Raw genomic sequence first — 22,352 nt, 5'->3', positions numbered from 1 at the left:
GTTACAATTAGGCTGCATTAACACTCAGTTCACATTTTTATGATTGTTTTCTCAATCATGAAGATTAGAAGCTTAATTTTTATTTGAAAGTATAGATTCTGCAGAAGATGGTGGATTATAAGTATGTTAGCTTGTGCCTATTTACCTGACAAAACTTTCTATTTACTGCTGGTGTGGGGATTTTGCAAATTTTATGTTTATGTTGATATGAAAAACAAAGTTGATTGTGGTAGAAAATGTAGTTATATAGTCCTTTGAAATGAGATTTCCTTTTCTTTTGATAATTGCTTTTTAGAACCATATCATGGTGTAAAAAGAGTTACTTACTGGAGGTTGCTTTTGTGCAATATTGTTTTATTCATAATTTTTGACACAGGAAAAAAGTCAAAGCGAGTGTTTACAGACAGTACAAGAAAAAGAGCAACAGGAATCCCTGGCATTAGAAGAATTAGAACTGCAGAAAAAAGCAATACAATCAGAGTATGAGAAGAAACTTCAGGACATGCAGCAAGAAATACAGACATCTAGAACTGTGAGTAAAATAGTCAAAATTTTAACTAACCACTTTTCTGCATATTAAGTTTCATGCTAGTAGATATGGTAGACTTATGTGAATTGGCTATGATGAAAGACTGTCATACTTAAAACATATATTTTTGCAGCACCAGAAATTAAACTGTTACCATGATGTGCTGCAGTTTATAATTTTGTGGAGCGTTAAATGGCAGAACATGGAAATATGCTTGTTTCATATTCATGCCTAGGGCATGAACTTGTATTCCCCAGGCAGAATTTTTGTATAGCTTGCCTCGCTCAAAGAGGTCAATCTTTTTGGCCTCTTGGTGGTACCATGATATAAATGTTAATAATAAATAATGATCAAGTGAATAAGACTTTGCTTGAGTGAGAGTTTGAAGGATCTGACCCTTTAGGTCACAAGTAAAACAATTTTATCTACTTGTTACCTAACGGATGTTTTATACATTACTAAACCACTACAGAATTATTCTAAATTGGCAGTTTGTGCTCAAAAGAGGTCAAGGATTACAATATCAACAGTGTAAAGGCCAGAAATAAGGTACGTTAGCAGATGTGTGCGACTGCTACTGAGTACCTGCTGACACTCAAACTACTGGAACCAGAGCCATCAGCCTCTCAAGCTCAGAGCAGTTCTGATGAATTACCTCATGTATTTATTAAACTATTTAAAAACCTTTCAAAGAAGTTATCACATTTAAATTTTTAATATAAGTGAAATAGAAGGACTTCTTTTATTTTATTATTACCATATAACTTAGTGGAAACAAAATTAATAACAACTGACAATACAATAAATGGCTTACATAAAACAAATTGATTCTGTTTGTTTTAGTGTATTGTTGATGATGATTATTTTAAGTGGGTGACAGTTGGAATTTGTAGAATTTGAATCTGGTAAATAATTAAGCAGGCATTACAATTCTTTATATTAAACATTGTTTATTCATACCACCTTTTAAAATCTTCTTTCAACAGAGAATTCTTGAATTGGAAAGTTCCCTTGCAAAGTATTCACAAGATGACAAAAGACAATTGGAGGAACTAACTACTTTGATAGAGTCTGAAAAAAACAAGCACAATAAAGAAATTACTGTAATGGTTGAAAAGCACAAGGAAGAGCTAGAAAACATGAAGCAGCAGGAGGAAGAACTTTGGACAGAAAAACTGCAAATCTTAAAGCAACAGCAACAGTCCACAATAGAAAAATTGAGAGAGAAACATAAACAAGAAATGGATATAATGTTGAAAGAAAAAGAGTCAGTTTTCCGTGCACACATAGAAGAGATGAATGCAAAAACATTAGAAAAGCTTGATGTGAAACAAACAGAGCTAGAAGCATTATCTTTCGAGTTATCAGAAACACTAAAAATACGTCATGACCTAGAACAAGAGCACTTTGTATTGAAAGATGATGTAGATAAAACAAAGCAGGAGTCTGAGGCAAAACTGGAACAACAGAGAAACCACTACCAGGAAAAAATTGACATGATGGTTAAAGAGCATGACGTATCTGTCCAAGGAATTGAGAAGGCACACATAGAAGAAACTAACCAACTCAAGGTACAGTTGGAAGAAAAAGAAAAACATCTGGAGGAATTAAAAGCACAAGAACATAAACTAAAAGAATCGCTTGAAATATCTGAAGCTGAACTTAAGCAAGTGTCTGCTAAACTAGGAGACCTCTGCCAGTCACACGAAAATATCTCCAGTGAGCAGGCAAAGGTTTATGAAGGACAGTTAACAGAGCTGCAACAAAAGTTGACAAATATGGAAGCTGAAAAATCACATCTTAAAGAACAGATTGTAAGAGCTGAAGCACAGCTGAATGAAGTTAGGACTGAATTAGACTCTTACATATCCCAGGTACATGACTTGAGGCAGCAGCTGGAAGACCAGAGGAGTGAAAACACGCAGAAAATAACCTCTCTAAAGCAACAGTATGACTCTCAACTGAAAGATCTCAGTACAGAAATTGATCAGGCAAAGAGAGATTTGGTTGAGAAGGAAAATCAACTTGAACAACTAAAAAAGCAGCAGAGTCAACAGGTGGAAGAGCTCAAACAGAAGATATCAGCCAAAGAGGAGAGAATTAGTGCTTTACAAGTTGAATATGAAAATAGTTTTAAACAACAAGGAACCAAGATGGAAAAAATCAAACAAAAAGCAAAAGAGATGCAAGAAACGTTCAAGAAGAAACTTTCAGAACAAGAAGCTAAACTGAAAAAAGAATTTGAAAACAAGCAGTTGGAATTCAGTCAGAAAGAGAAACATTTCAGTGCAAAAATGCTGGAAATGGCACATGCCAGCTCAGCTGGAATAAATGATGCTGTGTCAAAACTGGAAATGAATCAGAAGGAGCAACTAGAAAGTCTTGCAGAAGCTCATAGGCAGGAACTAGAAGAAGTTGCTCAAACATGGGGAAAAAAACTCAATCAGCATGTGGAAGAGCTCAAGGAAAAGCACGAAACTGAACTACATAAAAAACAGAAGGAAGTTGGAGACCTGAAACAGAAGCTTGCCACCTTCAGTGCTGAGAAAGAGGGGACTAACATCGAGATCACCCGGCTGAAGGAAGAACAAGTGAAGAGAGACGAATCTTGGAATGAATTGCAAAAACAACTAAAGCAGTTGTTGGCACAGGTGAACACCTTGTCACAAAGTGAAACTGATCTCAAAGCACAACTTGAAAAACTAGAAGATGACCTCAGTCACTCTCTGAAGGACAGGGCTGTATTACAGGAACAGCTCAGGGAGCAGAAAACAATGGAAGAAAAACACAAGATCAAAGTTACAGAACTGACAGATATGCTGAAAACATCTGATGAAAAACTCCAAATTCTGGAATCCTCATACTGTAAAGAACGTGAGGATTATGAGAAAAAACTAGAGGATAAACATTTGGCGAGTCAGCAAAAACAAATTGAATTTGAGAGGTTGTCAAGCGAACTATCAGCACAGCTAGATATTTACTGGAAGGAAGCTGACGCTTTATTGCAAACTAAAACCAATGAAGTAATTGAAAAATGTACTGAAAAAATTAATTTAGTAATTTCCAGAATTGCACATTGTCAGCATCAAACTACAAAAATTAAAAAAGCAATATTAATTAAAAACTGTAAAATTCCTGAACTAGAAACACAACTTAGACAAATAACAGAACATCATACTGCAGTAAATAGCTCTTTGCAGGAGTCCACACAACAGTTACAAGATAAGGAAAATGTAATTATACTCATGAAAGCTGACATTGAAAGACTTGTAACAGAAAAGGAGCTGTTGCAAAAAGAAGGAGGGCATCAGCAACAGGCTGCAACAGAGAAGGAAACTTGTATCACACAGTTAAGGAAAGAATTATCTGAAAATATTAATGGTGTCACTTCAATGAGAGAGGAGCTTAAGGAAAAAGAATCTGAGATCTGTGCTCTCAACAAGCTTGTGACTGAACTAAATGTCAAACTTGAAAACAGCGTAGGTTTAACAGAAAAAGAAGCAGCCATATCTTTGTTAAGCAAGCAACACCAAGAGGATCAACTGCAATTATTGAATCAGGTGCAGGAATTATCTTCCAGGGTTGAGTCACTGAGTCAAGAAAAAGCATCAGCTTTGGAGCAGGTAGACCACTGGATGAACAAACTGTCAGAATGGAAGAAAAAAGCACAGTTAAGGTTTACCCAGAATCACAATACTATTAAAGAATTACAAAGTAAGCTTGAATTAAATAATATCCAAGCTGGTGGAAAGGATGAAGAAATAAATCAACTGAAGGAAGAGCTGGATAAGCAAAGCAGGAATTTAGATAGTTTGAAAGCTGTAATGGAACAAAAGCAGAGGAGAAGGGAAAAGCAAGAAGGAGAATTAACTGCAGAGTTAAAAATCCAAACGGCAAGAACTGCTGAGCTGGAGGAACACATTGCTCGGAAAACAGCGGAAAATGATTCTTTAATGGAAGAACTTAAAAGGCACAACGAGCGAAGAGACAGTGAGCAAAAAGAGCTTGTTCAGCAACTTCAACAGGCTGAGGTTGTAGTTGTTGAAAAGGACAACAGGTTCAAGGAGGCTGAAGAAAAAGTGCTAAGTCTTGAAAAGCAAATGGATTCAGTGAAAGCTGAACTCGATACAAAGCAGAGAGAATTTGAACAAATGAAAACTGCAATGATGAAAAGCAAAGAAGAAGAGTTGAAGATGCTGGAAGATAGGATGAATGCAGAAAACACTATCAAATTAGCAGACCTGAAAAAAAAGGCGGAACAAAAAATAGCTTCTGTTAAAAAGCAGTTGACCTCTCAAATGGAAGAAAAGGAACAACAGTTAAAGCTATCTATGGAAAATCAGTTAAAAGATTTAGAACAAAAAATGCAGGAAAGAGAGGCCAAAATTATGGATTTAGAAGAAAAAAATAGATTAATAAGAGATTCAGCAGACTTGGAAAGAGAAATAATACAAAAAGTAGAAAATGTAAAAACTTCCTTAGAGCAAGAAAAAGCCAGTATGCTAGAGAATGTACGACAGATGTATGAAGAGAAAATAAGTGTAATACAAAAAGACTTAACAGATAAGGATGGATTATTACAGAAGTATGAGAACGAGCAACAAGAAAGTAATGACTCTAAGCTAAAAATGAAAAGCCAACAGGAGGAACTCTTTAAAAAATTGGAATGTACTGAGAAAAAGCTACAAGAAGAACAAAGTGTGATCAAAAGGCTCCAGAAAGAAATAGAGGAAAAAAATAAGAAATATTCTTTGTTACTGGATCAACACACACAAGGTGGTGATGACTTAGCAAGCATCAGAGAAGAATTAAAAGCCCAAGTACAAAAACATCATAGTATGGAAAATGTGATTGGAAACTTACAGAAACAGCTTCAAGAAAAAGATGAAGTCAGTCAGTCTTTGGATCAGAAGATAAGAGAGTTGGAGGATGATATAATAAAGAATAAAGAAGCATGGAAGGTTGAGATGGAAGAAGTAACTTTTAAATATGAAGAAAAATTGCAAGGTCTCCAGCAGCAGTTGGATGAAAGAAATAGCCAGCTGAAAATTTTTGAAGAAAATGTAAAAGAAGAGACTAAGTCTGATTTGGAGCTGCAGAAATTACTTGGTGATATGCAGACTCAGCAAAAGGAGTTGCAAGCTAAACTGGAGGAAGCTGACAGAGAGAAGCAAAAACTGCGCAAAGAAATAAGCAAGGTACAGAAGGATTTGCGTATGTTGCGGAAGGAGCATCAGCAGGAACTAGATATAATGAAGAAGGAATCTTTAGAAGAAATGGAACAGAAAATCAGGTATCGTCTATATTCCTTAGTCCATTAAACTTTTTTTTTTAAAGTGATCGTTAGTCACTTTAACCTGAAGATAAATACATATATTTTTAAGCTTATTTGATACCAGTAAAATAGAGATTAATATTTTACTAAGGATTTATTTTTAAAAAAATAAAGCACTTGAAAGTAATGTTTCACAAACAAGTGAAAAAATAAGCTTTAGTTTCATAAACCAAGGAAAAGTACAGTATTTTGCAAAAAAATATATATCACTCTTGGTTTGGGCTCAGTGATGTTTTTGCAGCTTTCCTGTACAACTTAATCCTGGTGGAATTTTGCACCAAAAATTAAAAATTCTGCACACAATATTTAAAAATTCTGCATATTTTATTTGTCAAAATAACACAGTATAATCACACCAGTTTCAATTATTTTTGGTCATTTATTTCAAAATACCTGTCAGCAAGTATGTCTGTAACAATACAGACAACAAAAAAGATTTAGGAAATATTTTTTGACAAATAGATTCCTTACTAGGCATATTAATACAGAACTCTGAGAAATAATTAAGTTAAACTACAATACAGAACTGTATTTTCCGCACCACTCAGAAGCAGTGCAAAGGCTTGGGAGAGTCCGGGGTAATGGAGGAGCTGAGTTAGAGGGAAGTAAATTGCTGGGAAGGAGCCTAGGTGTGAACTTGGAGGGTTGTTGGGTGTGGGTGGGAAAAGTATGGAACAGTTTTTTGGGGGAGTCGGGGGGGATTGTTAGGGATCTTCCCCCATGCAGACCCTGGCTGACCCCTAGCCTCTCCCATTCAGTCAGACACATCTGCCCCCGTCTCCATGTGCCCTCACCCAGCCACTCCCCTGTCTCTATGTAGCTCTGCATCCCCTTCCCCATCACCATGTGTCCCTGTGCTCCCCCCAAGCCACTCCCCTGTCCCTGTGTCTCCCTGTATTCCCTGCCCATCCCCGTGTCCCCTCTCCCCCGCCCCATGTGTCTGTGTCCCCACCCAGTCACCCTCTATTCTTTTTCCCCGTCCTCATGTGTGTCTGTGCCCCCCAGCTACTCCCCTGTCCATATGTCTCTGTGCCCCCACCAGCCACCCCCTTCACTATGTAGCTCTGCATCCCCATCCCCATGTGTCTCTGCACCTCCCTCCCCCCTGTGGCCCTGTGCCTCCACTCCCATTCAGCCCCTGCCCCAGTCTGTCCTCCCCGACTAGCCTTTATGAGCCCCTGTCTGACCCTCTCAGCAGCCCCACTCTGTCTGTCTCTCCATAACCCCTGTCTCCTGCAAAGGCAGCTCTCTCTCTTCCCTCACTGTCGCGGAGCTGCAGTTTTACTCTATCACCACATCGCCCTCTGGTGGGGAAAAAGGCAGAACTGCAGCAACATTTTGGCAGAAGCTTTTTTCTGCACACAAAATAAGAAATCTCCAGAGCTCATTAATTATGCATGTGTGCTGTAGCGCAGAATTCCCCCAGGAGTAACAAGTGCCTCTCAATACACATCTTAAAATATACACACAGTTTTCATGTCCTCAGAATGGAGAATGGGGAAAGGAGGTTAAGAAAACATGATACTTAAGAAGATTTAGGCCGAGTACAACTATGGGCCTAAATTTGCAAAAGTAATGTGATTTTTGAATGCTTCCCCTACCTTCTAAAAGGTTGCCCACCTTTAAGGTGCCTTAGGTTGTACCCAAAATCGAGTTGAAAATTCAGGCAGTGAACTTCAAAGAAGGAGGTACAAGCTGATTTTTAAAAAAACCAAAACCTCTGTGTGTGTGTGTGTGCTTGTGTGTCAGAAAAACATGGTATACTGTTGAGAGCCCTAACAGTTTCTCAACCCAGGTTTTGTCTAATAACGCTGTCTACATACAGAACATTAGTATGTTGATCTTCCCTGAGCAAAAGTTCCATGACTCATTTTTATTGGTCTCTTCCATCTTGGCAGAACACCTGGGTCTTCCAGGTGCATCCCATAGGAAAGGAGCAAATAGCCTCCCTGGGCCCCAGGGAATTAATCCCAGAGCCAACCTTCCCCTCAATGCAAAACCATGCTTAAGTAAGAGTCTTGGAGAGACTACTAAACTACCTTTGGTCTTTCCTTCATACGCTTCAGATCAGTAATGAATTTCTTGACTATTTTTGTTCTGTTGTACAGAATTGAACAGGAAGATAATGAACTAAAGCACAACTCCACCTTAAAGCAGTTGATGAGGGAGTTTAATACTCAGCTGGCTCAAAAGGAGAGGGAATTGGAAACAGCTGTACGTGAAACTATCAGTAAGTGAAATGTTGTTGTTATCTGTATGGATTTGTTGTTTTGTTGTCTGTTACAAATACATTTGTCAATTTCAGGTTAACTTTTGTGGGGTCAGTTTCATATGGGTATCATAGAGGAGGAAGAGTCACAGATCTGGGTAGTAGCCATTGTTGTATGAAGTTAGCCCTGCCTAGAGGGCTACCAGGTCAGGAAAACCAGGTCAGGGGAAAAAAAACTTCTTCCGCAGTAGGGAATATTATTCTTGCCTAGGGAGCAATTGTAAAGCTTGTAAGATGCACACTGGAAACTTTGTACTTTTGCATCTGTTCTTTCTTATACCCAGAGACTGGGTTCCCTAGCTGTTGCTGTGGATTTCTGCACCTGCCAGTGTGTAAGACACCTAACTTTTTAGGAATGTCTACAGGTAAATTGTAGGTACGTGAGATGATTTGTAACCTGTTACATGAGAGGAAAGTCAAAGTACAGTAAATGTATTTGGTTGGTGAGTTTGCATTTTAAAATTTGTGTTTTCAGCACAACACACTTATAACAAGCATTAGACAAGGGTGTCTGACTGTAGTCTTTGATGGCAATTGTTTAAGAAAATGTATATTTGATTATGAATTGGAAATACATTCCCTGAGCTGCACCCTGCAGCTTTTAGCCCTGAGAGTCAGTCTAACTTGTGCCAGCTGAAAATGGTCCCAAAAGGATCATATGTCAGCTGGGAATAGCTGAAGCACAACATGCTTCTTCATCTACACTTTGCCTGCCCCTGTGCCTAAAACTGTGAGGGGAAGGGGGAGGCATAGGAATTGGTTATTTTGGCTCTGTGCTTGCTAGAGATGCCCCTGTACCTGGGGAATTGAGACAGGGAATTGCAGATGTTTTCTGCTCCCTCATCCTGGCAGAATAGGGCTCTAGATTCAGGCCAAGACATGGAACTAAAACTGCTACAGGGGCACTCATGGATGATCTCCTGTCAATGGATAGAGGTTAGACATCTGTTCTTATCCTCTTGTACCTCTCTCTAGCATTCAGCACTTCAGTGAGATACTGGTGTCCTATCCAAGAGAGGTGACAAGGGTCCAGGGTAATATGCTAAAATGGTTGGGTGTATCCCTAGAGGGAGACACCCAATGAGTAGTGATGGGAAACTCCACCTCCACTAGACCATTCACTTGTGGAGTCTCAGAGGGATCAGTTGTCTCTCTAGTTCTTTTCAACATTTACATGCACCCACAAGTTGAACTGGTCTTACAAAATGGACTCAAATGCCAGCACGAGGTAGGTGAGTCATGCAGCTCTGCTGATTCTTCTCCAGTACCACCGAGATAATCCAGTGTTCGGACAAGATAGCTCATGAATATAGAACAACTGGCTGAACAAGCAAGACATCAGTGAGGCGGTGGGCAGAGGAAAGTATTTTGAAGAGTTTGCAGCTATGGTGCAGTCTCCTTTGGTTGAAGGTACACACTCAAAATTGGTCAACCAAGTCTTTAGTTTAGGAATGCTTCTGGATTCTTTCCTGATGGTAAGGTCTTGTATAGCAACATTCGGGGTAACACTTTTGACCGTCTCTGGTTGGCTAGGAAAATCTGTTCCATCCTGGTGGATAAAGACCTGGCCTCACTTATTCTTGCCTTCATCACCTCTTGGCTGGACTAGAACAATCAGATATACCTGGGCACAAAGACTGCTGTGCTTAGGAAACTCCCAACTAGTACATAATACTGCAGTGCTTCTCAGCAATACAGGCTGCTGCGAGCACAACAAACCTATCCTCTGCTCTATATGCTGACTTCACATAGAATATCAAGTCAAGTTCAAGGTCTCAGTCCTTATCTTCAAGGCTCTCCATGGCCTAGGTCCAGGATAGCTTTAAGACCACCTAAAGTCCTGAGATAAAGAGCATGTCAACAACTTCATTCCCTGGAACAGAGGAACTCTTCAACAAAGGTAAATTTCATCTTTGTGAGACAACTTTCTCGGGGCCAGTCCTGGACTGTGGAATGAACTTCCTGAGGACCATCACAAACCTCGCTGCCTTTTGATTCAAATGCAAAGCACACTTCTTTGACTTTGCCGTCTCTAACATAAATACATGTATATTTTAAAAAAAAAATCCCTTATCAAAACAAAGACACTCCAAGGATGAGAGAACAAACATGCAACAGATAGTCACGTTGCTTAATGCACAGCTGGATGACACTCAGTTACTATGATCATGTGTATGGTATAAAAACCTACATAGTATAGTAGCATTGAATCTGCTGCTAAGTATTATGACCTTTCACCTTCTTGAAATCTGTTCGGCACTCAGGCTGGAAAAAAGAGACACCCTACTTTTAGACCATATATAGCATGAATTGTTTGACTTCCTTGATTTTTGCCTCTTGAAAGATTTTTTTCCTTCTCATACACCTTTACAGAAGTGACTTCAAATCTTACTTTTTAATCTTGGTCATAATGTGATGTTGTTTTTTATTTGTTAAAATATAGCTACCTACTCAGTTGTGATATTTCTTGACTTTTTTAAAAAACAGGTAAAGCCCAGGATGTGGAAACTGAACTGATAGAAACCCATCATGCAGAGACAACACAGTTGCATAGAAAAATTGCTGAAAAAGATGACGATCTAAAAAGAACTGTAAAAAAGTATGAAGAAATCCTTGAGGTATCTTTCTTGAGAGTGATGTGATTCACTACATTTCAGTATAATTCTGTTTTTTAAACTTCCCAATGGGTTCTTTTAGGCAAAAATTTTAATCTTTATAGGAGATTTTTAAAAACACATTATTATATAAATGCTTCTTATGGGTTTAATAATTCAGATTAAATTTTTTTGTTTAGATCTAAATATTCCCCTGCAGCAGGGGTGGTCAACCTGAGCCTGAGAAGGAGCCAGAATTTACCAATGTACATTGCCAAAGAGCCACATTAATACATCAGCGGACCCCCATCAGCTCCCCACTCTCCTCCACTCCCAGCGCCTCTGACCCACCGGCAGCCCCACTGATCAGCGCCTTCCCCCTCCTTCCCCTCACCTCCTGATCAGCTGTTTCGTGGCGTGCAGGAGGCTCTGGGGGCGGAGGAGAGAGGAGCGAGGGCACGGCAGGCTCAGGGGAGGGGGCGGAAAGGGGTGGAGTGGGGGCAGGGCCTGTGGCAGAGCCAGGGGTTGAGCAGTGAGCACTTCCCAGCACACTGGAAAGTTGGTGCCTGTAGCTCCAGCCCCAGAGTCGGTGCCTATACAAGGAGCCGCATATTCACTTCTGAAGAGCCGCATGTGGCTCCAAAGCCACAGGTTGGCCACCTCTGCCCTGCAGTGTTTGCACTTAAAATGCTTCTGCATTTTGCTAGTCCGAGAGAATCCCAAAATGAAGCTGGCTATACACACAAATAAGGCTAGTTTGCTTTTAGTGCTCAACTGAGATCTTGATCCGGCAGCGAAGTCCATAAAATCCGGAGCCCAAGTAAGTTAATCAGGGCTCTGCTTAGTGTTGGGGTGGTTTCTGACAGCTTATCCACTCAATAGCCTCCAAGACCTTATCCACTCAGCTCAACTCCAAACTTGTCACTGAGGTTTCTTTATTGGTATACAATCAACCTACTTTTGAGATGAACAGGCTCAAGCATAGTAGGTGGGTACCAGACATAATACACATCCAAGGCTACACAGAAATCCCCTTAGTTTATATACACATCACACTCACATTCACTATACATTGCATTACTTGTTTTGAGACTGGTTTGGTTATTTTACAGGAACCAATCCCTGTACAACATACTCTGTCCACTGCTGTCTGTGTTCTTGGACTTAGTAAATGGTTCCCTCGGTGTGTCCCGTGTCCACCCCCCCTCCCCCACACACCCTTATCTTAGCTAGCTCAGACATTGTCTTTTAGCTTAGTGACCTATTTACTTATCTTGGCACAAACTTTCTGTTTTCAGCCTGCTGATCTAGTCCCCTCTCTAATCCTGTCATCCAAAAAATGAGGCCTACCTGTGTTTACTTATTCATGTCAAGCCAGGCCTACACTTTTTAGATGTAAAGATCTGCACACGCATCTGAATGTAAGAGCAGTTTCCAAAATGAAATGCAGAAAGTAAACAAATAGCATGAAGTAGCCTGAGGTTTTAAAAGGATTCAAGTTTAATAATCAAAGATGGTGTTGGTTGCATAGTAGCAATTAAAAAAAGTAAATGGTTTTGTCCCTTCAGTGTTCCTTCAGTGACCAATGTGAAGGACTGCATATCAGACAAAGTTAAGAGGGCTATGTTCTATTTTAAAAATAGAAAGGAATCTAAGGGCAGAAGACCGTATTCTGGTTTTATACCTCATACATCCTGAAGAGTTCAGTGGATGGGCCAAGTGTGTAAGGCAGGGTAGAATTTGGCCCAGAATCACTTTCCCTGATTTAATTTCCTAATTTATAACAATAAAGTTAACCCCTTTTTGTCATAATTCTAATTTCTGTGTTTTGGGCGTATTCCCACCTTTTTTTTTCATCCACTCTCTTGTATGGTTTAGACACAACAAATCCTGCATCTTGTCAGGGGGTTAGACTAGATGACCCTTGCAGTCCCTTCTAACCCTAAGTTTTTGTATAACTTTTTGTGACTAGGGCTCTACCTTTCAAAGTCTGCGTAGAGCTTCCTCAATGTTTTTAAAATTCCTTTTGTTAAAATTTCAGGTTTCTGATATGCCTTGTTCCTATCATGTTTTGGTATTTACACTATTTTGATTGCTGTGCAATTGAAATAAATGAAATATATGAAGAGCTTTGTGTAGCTCGAAAGCTTGTCTCTTTCACCAACCGAAGTTGGTCCAGTAAAAGATAGTAACTCTCCCATCTTGTCTCTCTAATATTCTGGGACCAACACGGCTACAACACTGCAAACATGAATTTTACATACCCATCTCTTCTTTTTCATGAATTTTATAGTCTGATAAGTAATGATGAGTACCTCTAGTGTATACAACAGAGCAGATGTTAGAGAAAATTACAGAAAACTGTTTGTCTCTACATGTTCCAGATCTTAACACCCTCACTTCCAGGCAGCATGGTTTTGTTGTATTTAGCACTGTGAAGTTAGCTTCCATTACTTTATTAGAAGCAAGTAATAAAGTGTTTGCTATCTTGCTTCTTAGATTACTTTTTAAAAAGCAATCATAGCTCAGCAAAATATTAGGTGGGGAATGTGTCGACTCTTAAGATCTCTTCTCGGAATAGGAAATATAGCTATCAACATTAACTTTAATAGGGAGAAAATGGCTATCCATTATTGCCCCTTCAAGTACCCCTTTATGGTTTGAGCAACAAATTTCATATCAAGTTTCTTGCAGTATAAAAATGTGCAGTGTTCTTTAACAGCTATACATGTTATGGTATAAAGACTAAATAAGTTATATTGTTTACTGCTTATGAACTATATACTGTAAAACTATTATGTGTGCTTCTGCCTATATAAATCTGTGATTACCTTTTTAAAACTAGTTAGAGAAATTTAGTAATCTCAGTAAAGATTGTAATTTGACATCTGGACATTATAGAAGACAAAGAAATAGATCAGTCTACTAAACTTTATATGATTTTATTTACTTTTTATTCTGGCATTTTTTATCAGGTGTCTCCTTATCTTTAATGAGAAATACTGTGTGATAAAGGGTTTATGAAAGTCGCCCAATTGAGAGGATTTACAAGTCAATGGTAATCTATAATTTGTGTTCTGTGATCTTCAAAACACAAACTAAAATATCTCATTAGAGGAAAAATTGAATGTTGCACTAGAGTTAGGTTAATCTAGATTTATGTATGAGTTAAAAATGAAGGATCTCGTTTAAAGTGTGTAATCTTTCATTTGTCATAATTCCCCCCATGTGCATGCAGTGCAGGCTTTGTGGTTAAGATTTGGGAAATTACAATTTTATTGATATCTTCATATTTCATCATTATGAAATCAGAATAGAATTTGGTTTATATATTGCCAAAGTACAGCCAGTGCTCTACAGAACGGTGAGACTATAGTGCAGGTGCTGTGGCATGCATTAGAACCAAAGTCCCCCTCTTGGTAGTACTGACTGGGCCCAAAGGTTTGGAACTCCAAGACATTTGAGGAGACGCCAGAGACAAAGCTAAATTGCAGTGCCAACTTCCTGCTGCTTTCTCTGCAGCAGATTTGGTCAGGATTTTCTTAGCCGTTGGTCAACCAAGAACTGGGGGGGAGGCACAACATTGGAGTTTTAAGCCGAGTTTTGTGAAGTAGATGTTCTTAAAACCTGCCGTGTCATAAAATACTCCCTAAACTATATTGTACAGGGAAAATGCCATTGATTGACTGAATATGAGGAAATAATGCTATCTTCGTTTCGTCACGTGATATTCTACAGAGGTCTGAGGCCCACATCCCTGCTCTAGTCCTCCATTTTCTTCTTCATTGCTTATCCCTCATCTTTTTTCACTCTTCCTCATTGTGTACCTTTGTCCTCCACTCTTCTTTGGTTTGTCTACATGTAGAAACTGACCAGCTGTTGTAGAATAATTATTCCATTATAGCTATTCTCGTTTAACTCTCCTGTGTGGACGCTATCTATTGTGGAATAAAAGTGACTTTATTCTGGAATAATTACTCCGTTAATTTTTCTGGAATAAAATCGTTTTTATTCTGGAATAGTGTCCGCATGGGGGAGTTATACTGGGACAGGTATAGCTGAATACATTATTCCACTTTAGCTGTGCTGGTCAGTTTCCCTCTGAAGACAAATGCTCAGTCTGTTGCCAAAGAAACTCCAGCTTTAGCATCTCTTCAATGCTACTTTATTAGGTACAGCTGGGGATGGATACAATTTCATAATTTACAGGTATACTATTCCAGCCAATTTTTCAGAGTTTATTAAGATGTGGTGTAGTATGTTTTCTGTAAATTTGGCTTCAGGACCCTTAGTATTGCTTCATGTACTGTTTGTATGAATACAAATTCAGTATGAAACAAAGACTATATCAGTTAATGTAGCTGGATCTATGGTGAATCCAGTGAGTTGAGATTAATCAGTAAAAGCACAGCTCAGAGTTGGAGGGTGCGGCATTGACTTTGTTCTACCTCTGCTGTGTTATTAGGCAGTACTGAGGAAAAAATATTGTAAGCGTATGCATAAGCAGTAGCTATTCAGTGAGATGTGTGTTTTATAACTTTCAGCAGCAGAAGGCTAGTTTATATCGGTATTTTTTGGGGGGACGGGAGGGTGGGGGGTGGTTGTTTTTTGTTTTTTAAGTCTGGTGCACAGACCCCAGAGATTATAGCTATGTGAGAGTAGATAAAATTGGAGCTGTAAACTTGATCGTTGCCCTTTATTAAATAAAATAGGCTTAAATATTTGCAGCATCTTCTTTTCCCTTCCAGAAATTTCTGATCACTGCTGCTAGCTTAATTTTAGAATTAAGATAGCCCCAGTGTGCTCTATTTTATCTCTTGTTGAAAGAGCAAAGATACTTTGAAAACGTTTAGCCATTCGAAAGAGCCACCATCACTCCACTTCAACCTCAGTTTCTTTCAGCCATACAATTTCTCTGACCCTAAGACCGTTTTTTTTCTTGCCTTTGCTCCCAGTTGTATGCTGCTTGGCGCAACTCTGCACTTTCCATTGCCATACTGTTAATTGCTTTAAATATGGAGATGCTCCTCTCATCAGAGAAGACAAGTTGCTTTGGAGTGTGAGGGAAAAAATGGAGGGTGCAGGGCTGGGGCAAAATTTATTTACTGGCATACAGAGACATAACCACAAAGTGTACATCACAGTTTATGATTTGCAATCTTGCCTAGAGTTTAGTCTTGGTAAATTGTTATCATTGAAGATTTGCTCTCATTTTTCTCCCGTATACAAACTGTTGCCAGATCCTGTCCATTGTTATTGTTTTTTTGTTTGTTGGTAACCTCTCTAAAATATATTCTTTCCTTTCCATCTCTGCAGCTAATGCTTAGTCCATTCCTTGGTTATCTCTGGTCTAGATTACTGTAACCTGTCTCTCTCTGGCTTCCAGTTTGTCACCGTGCCCCACTGCATTCTGTTCACAATGCTGCTACCAAAAAAAAAGAAAATGCTTTTGTTGTGTGTGACAGGGTGGGTGAGGTCATATCTTTTATTGGACCAACTTCTGTTGGTGAGAGAGACAAGCTTTCAAGCCACACAGAGCTCTTGTTCAGGCCTGGGAAAGGTACTCTGAGCGTCACACCTAAGTGCACGGTGGAACAGATAGATTAACATAAGTACAGTAAAATCTGTTTTATCTGACATGTTGGGGGAATGTAAGCCAGTAAGTGAAAAATGCTGGTTAACTAAGAGGGAGGGAGTTTGGGTGTGGAACTGGGGGTTGAGGCACGGGTTCTGGGAGGGAGTTTAGGTGCGGGAGGGGACTCGGGACAGCGGATTGCGATGTGGGAGGGCGTGCTGGATGGGGAGAGGTACTCACTTCAGGCGGCTCACCGCAAGTGGTGACCTGTCCTGGCTGCTCCATGGTCAAAACACGGTTAAGCAGCAGCTAAGCAGCTGTGCCCGCTGCTGCCCCCTCAGCTCCCATTGGCTGCAGTTCCCAGCCAATCATAGAATCATAGGACTGGAAGGGACCTCAAGAGATCATCTAGTCCAGTCCCCTGCACTTATGGCAGTACTAAGTATTATCTAGACCATTCTTGACAGGTGTTTGTCTAACCTGTTGTTAAAAATCCCCAGTGATGGAGGTTCCACCACCTACCTAGACAACTTATTCCAGTGCTTAACCACTCTGACAGTTAGGAATTTTTTCCTAATGTCCAACCTAAACCTTCCTTGCTGCAATTTAAGCCCATTGCTTCTTGTTTTATCCTCAGAGGTTAAGAAAAACAATTTTTCTCCCTCCTTGTAACAACTTTTTATGTACTTGAAAACCGTTATCATGGCCACTCTGAGTCTTCTCTTTTCCAGACTGAACAAACCCAGTTTTTTCAATCTTCCCTCATAGGTCATGTTTTCTAGACCATTAATCATTTTTTGTCGCTCTTCTCTGGACTTTCTCCAGTTTGTCCACATCTTTCTTGAAATGTGGCGTCCAGCGCTGGACACAATATTCCAGTTCAGGCCTAATCAGCGCGGAAGAATTTTCTTGTGTCTTATTTTCAACACTCCTGCTAACACATACCAGAATGATGTCTGCTTTTTTTGCAATGGCATTACACTGTTGACTCATATTTAGCTTATGGTCCACTATGACCCCCAGATCCCTTTCCAGTACTCCTTCCTAGGCAGTCATTTCCCATTTTGTTTGTGTGCAACTGATTGTTCCTTCCTAAATGGAGCACTTTGCATTTGTCCTTATTGAATTTCATCCTTTTTACTTCAGACCCTTTCTCCAGTTTGTCCAGATCATTTTGAATTTTAATCCTATCTTCCAAAGCACTTGCAACCCTCCGAACTTGGTATCATCCACAAACTTTATAACTGTACTCTCTATACCATTATCTAAATCATTGATGAAGATATTGAACAGAACTGGACCCAGAACTGATCCCTGCAGGACCCCACTTATTATGCCCTTCCAGCATGACTGTGAACCACTGATAACTACTCCCTGGGAACGGTTTTCCAACCCGTTTTGCACCGACCTTATTGTAGCTCCATCTAGATTGCATTTCCCTAGTTTGTTTATGAGATGGTCATGTGAGACAGTATAAAAAACTTTACTAAAATCAAGATATAACTAGCACATGGGGTGGGGTCAGCACGCAGAGCTGCCTGCCGTGCCTCCACCTAGGAGTAGCCGGGACAGGTCGCCGCTTGCAGGGAGCCGCTCAAGGTGAGTGGCCCTCAAATTCGGCACCCCCACCCTCTTCCATGCCCCAATCCCCTGTCCCGAGCTCCCTCCCGCACCCAAACTCCCTCCCAGAGCCTATGCCCCACACCCTGTTCCACACCACACCCCTCTGCCAGCCCCGCATCAACCAGACTATAAACCGGAATTTCAGTGAAGATCAGAAATGCCGGTTTATGGAGCTTTCCAGTTGCTGAAGTGCCAGATAGCACAGCTTTTACTGTAGTTAGTGCATGGTCTGAGGGACCATTCAAGGTGGAGTGGCCCATTAACACTTCTGCAGTCATAGAAGAAAAAGGGGTGGCGGGTTAGTGGGTTACATATTGTAATACAGATTGTTCTGTGTGTCAGGCTTTGTCTACACTGGACTTTCGTCGGTAAAACTTTTGTCATTCAGGGTGTGGAAAAGCACGCATATCCCCCGAATAGCGAGAGTTTTACCGACGAAAAGCGCTGGTATGAACTGCGCTTTGTCGGCAAGAGAGCTCGTTGGGGGTGGAAGTTTTTTGTTGGTGGGAGAGCTCTCTCCTGCCAACAAAGAGCTGGTACATTGCGCACCTTTTAGCAGCACGGCTGTAGCGGCACAGCTGTGTCGCTAAAAGGTACATAGTGTAGACATAGCCTCAGTCTATTCTTGGAATCCTTTCATGGGTTTTCTCTTGTCTTTTATACCAATTTCAGGCTTCAAGTTCTGCACACTCTGTCCCTGACTACATAGGACTGGAAGGGACCTCCTGGTCCCCTACTGTTGCAGCCAACACCATCATATAATCCCATTCTTAACTCTTTTTTTTTTTTTTTTTTTTTTTTCTTATTCCTGAACCCAGCCAACCTCACTTCCTTTGCATGGACAGTTCCTTTCCTCCCTCTTAACTGCTTCTGTTTTATTCCTCTGAATCAAGTATCCATGCATTTTTCCCTGCTGCCCCTTACACCTGGGGCGTCCTCGTACTGTGCACAAGTCAGCTAAACTGTATTTATTGAAATCTCTCCTTAAAACATCTTTGTGAAGCCACTAAGTAGTAATCTTCTGTACTTTGTCAGCATTATAGTACAACAAACACACACACATGCCATACCACTCTGAGATGTTAACCTCCATCTGGCCTAGGGTTGCCAACTGTCCAGGAGTGTCCTGGAGTCCCCAGGAATTAAAGGTTAAGCTTTAATTGAAGATTATCATGTGATAAAACCTCCAGGAATACATCCAACCAAAATTGGCAACCCTGATCTGGCCATCCAACGTGGTTTGTGTATGAAGTAGTCTCTCTTATATTGCACATCCACATGGTAGAGACGATTTTCAAAAGTATATAAATGACTTAAGCCAGGTCTATACTACAGACCTACACTGGTATAAATACGTCGCTCAGAGGTGTGAAATATCCACACCCCTAGGCGTTGCAGTTATACCATCTTAATTTCCACCTCCACCCCGTGTAGACAGTTCTGTGTCGACAGGAGAGCTTCTTCCCTTGATATAGCTATCACCTCTCAGGGAGGTGGATTAACTAGCCAATGGGAGAAGCTCTCAGGTGATGTCTTCACTGCAGTGTTAAATCAAGCATAGATAACTTGATTTAACTCCTCTCAGTAAGCCTAGTTCAGCCACACTGCAAATTACCACGAAGTACACAGACTCATTGGATTGCAGAGTGATTGTGTTAGCAGCTGATATGTGTTTTACCAACCCTAGCTGTAGACTGTGTCCCCTTACAAGTTAGTCAGCTTGAATTAAAAGCACCACCACACTCAAGCTAAGGGGGTTTTGTGTGTAGACAGAACTTAAGTTATAACGTGAGTTAATGCTGCAGTGAAGACAAGCCCTTACAAGTATAAGTGCGTTTTCAAAAGTGACTCAAGCTGTTAGGAGCTTAAATCTTATTGAAAGTCAATGGGACTTAGGCTTCTAAGTCACTTAAGTGCTTTTTAAAATTTCACCCCATGTCTCTGTTTTGTAAAGTACTAAGCATATTGGTTAGAGCTGGGTGGGAATTTTCCATCAGAATGGCTTCCTGAAGGAAAATGCCCTTTTTGCAAAATCAGAATTTTCTCTAGAAAAATTTCAGGTTTTTTGAAAATCCATTTTTATTTGGAAAAATCAAAACGATAACACATCAGCTGCCTGCCTGGAAGGCTCTTGTCAACTTTATTTTCTGTCTTCCAGGCAGGAAGCTCGCAAGCCAAATGGAATCTTTTTATTTAAAAAAAATTTCTATCCTGTGGATAACTTTGAGGTTTTTACTTTTTGTTTGGAAATGGGACAGCTTTTTTCTGATCCTTAAATTTTCAGTGGGACAAAAATTCCATTTTCCAGTCAGATCTAATATTGATAGTACTCAATACTGTTAAACTATACACTCCTGGTTCTACCATATTGATAAAATGCTTTGTATTTACTGACCATCTTTATTGGAGGCAGATTAATAGTTTGTAACATTTTGAATGCTGCTGAGATGTAAATAAGTGATTTATGGGCATGACCGTTAATTAAGATGACAAGCTAAAATCATCAAGAAGTTCTGGAACAGAAGATTCCCAATCTTTTTTTCTAAGCGAGAGATGTTCCTTTAATGAAATGGAAATAGTTTTACTTAATGTATAGTCTGATTCATACTGCACTGTCCTATAACTGCATCTTTATTGACATCTTAATGTTGGAATTGTAATATGTATGACAAGACAATTTTAGACTTCCAGGATACTCACTCTGGCGCAAAGCATGGGATTTACTGCTGTGTACATCTTGCCCCCCCCCCCCAAAAATTAGGGCTAGTAGCTAAGGGTGTGCACTACTACACAAAGGACCTTGAGACTTTTATTCTGCTTTTCAAGCCAGGAAAAGTATTTTGAAACTCATAATAAGGATGATCTGTTTCACTGCTACGCAGTGATATTGCTTATCTTTTCAGTCTTTGGCAAATACGATGACAACAGTTGCTACTGTAGATATACTTAATCCTTTCTCAGCACAAAAGTTTCTCAAACTTTGTTGCATGACCCCGGGGGGGGGGGGGGGCAAAGCCGAAGCCTGAGCGTGTCCACCTGGGGCAGGCGGACCAAAGCCCGAGGGCTTCAGCCGCAGGCAAGGGGCCTGTAGCCTGAGTCCTGCTGCCGAGTGTTGAAGCCCACGCCCTACTGCCCGGGGCAGTGGGGCTGGGGCTTGGGCTTCAGCCTTGGGCAGTGGGGCTCAGGCTTTGGCTTTGGCCCTGGGTTCCAACAAGTCTAACGCCAGTCCTGAGGACCCCATTAAAACAGGGTCATGACCCATGCTGGGGTTCCGACCCACAGTTTGAGTACTGCTGAACTAGATACCTCTTGAGGTCTCTTCCATCCCTAGACTTCTATGATTTTATTGGGCAGAAATTTGAGGAGCCCTGTGGAGTGCCCAGAATGAAAGGGTATAAAATCTTTAGGAATTTCATTCGCACCAAGACACCCAACTATGATGTGGTCACCACTTTGGAGGGGGAAGGGTTATTTTTATGTCCCTTCTGGATTTAATGGAGAAAAGGGGAGATTGATTTAGACCTTTTTTGAGCTAAAAATTAAGGTGACTTTGCTTGGGGTCCCAATACATTTATCTTTGAAAAGTAGGAGTCACTATGTGTTCTGGGGCTGGAGAGTACTGGTAGTCATAAAGTAGAATGTATTTTTATATGTTTTCCTACATAGAACTGTAAAACACTTTACAGTTAAAACCACTTCCATATAAAGGTTTGATTACTCTCAAGAGGATGAACTACATACAAAGATGGGGTGCAGCAAAAGCGCTCAGTTTCAAATTCAGTAAAGATTTAAGTAGATATTATTCTTATGCTTATCTGCAAAGTGCTCAGCACACATTTAGTGATGCATAAATAAAAAGACTATTACAATAGGAAAGGAAAGAAATGCAGTAATGGGGCAAGGGAAAGATACAGAGGTTTAGTGTCAATTGTATACTGGAACAAACAGATTTGATTGCATGGCTTGATGGGTAATACTTCAATAATTCGTAGACAAAGTCTGGAGCTTTGTAAGTGGTGCAGAAAAGGAAAACCCCTTTCCCGTCAGGAAAAAGTCATTGGGATGGAATAGAAGAGACTGATACTGGAGGAGCAGAATGCGCAAGTGGAGAAATGGGCTATATGGTCAGAAAGGCAAGGGAAAGGAAAGAGAGAGAGCACTGAAAATGAAGATGGCAATTTTAAATTAAATTCAGTGGATAGGGAGTCACGCAGTCTGAAAGGAGGTCAGATGGTCTCACTTCCTGAATCAAAAATTGCTTGACCACACCATTAGAACCTCAGTGAAGTTCCAAGAACAGAGATTTAGTACAACCTTAGAGAGAATTAAAATATTGGAGACAAGACGTGATTAAGCCCCGGTCATTGCCAATAAATTGAAGATAGAAAATTTTGTTTGCATGACATGTCTCTTTCACAAAATCTCTA

General features: G+C 40.2%; 1 protein-coding gene across 8 annotated transcripts in view; it reads left to right on the top strand.

The window, feature by feature from the left end:
• The window catches only part of GOLGA4 (golgin A4), a 133,428-nt gene that overhangs the window by 54,001 nt on the left and 57,075 nt on the right, over positions 1–22,352 (top strand). For all 8 annotated transcript variants that reach the window (XR_012157450.1, XR_012157451.1, XM_073332980.1 and 5 more), the window contains 4 exons: positions 377–532; positions 1,516–5,822; positions 7,973–8,094; positions 10,621–10,751. Coding sequence is in view for 6 of the 8 variants with exons in the window: in XM_073332980.1 (XP_073189081.1) it covers positions 377–532; positions 1,516–5,822; positions 7,973–8,094; positions 10,621–10,751 (4,716 nt within the window). In the remaining 2 variants the exon portion in view is untranslated. The remainder of the gene's footprint in view (positions 1–376; positions 533–1,515; positions 5,823–7,972; positions 8,095–10,620; positions 10,752–22,352) is intronic.

The sequence above is a fragment of the Lepidochelys kempii genome, chromosome 2 (genome assembly GCF_965140265.1).
Source record: "Lepidochelys kempii isolate rLepKem1 chromosome 2, rLepKem1.hap2, whole genome shotgun sequence".
NCBI classification, from domain to species: domain Eukaryota; kingdom Metazoa; phylum Chordata; order Testudines; family Cheloniidae; genus Lepidochelys; species Lepidochelys kempii.
Note: the sequence above shows the minus strand (reverse complement) of the source record. Positions and strands in the feature narration are given on the sequence as shown.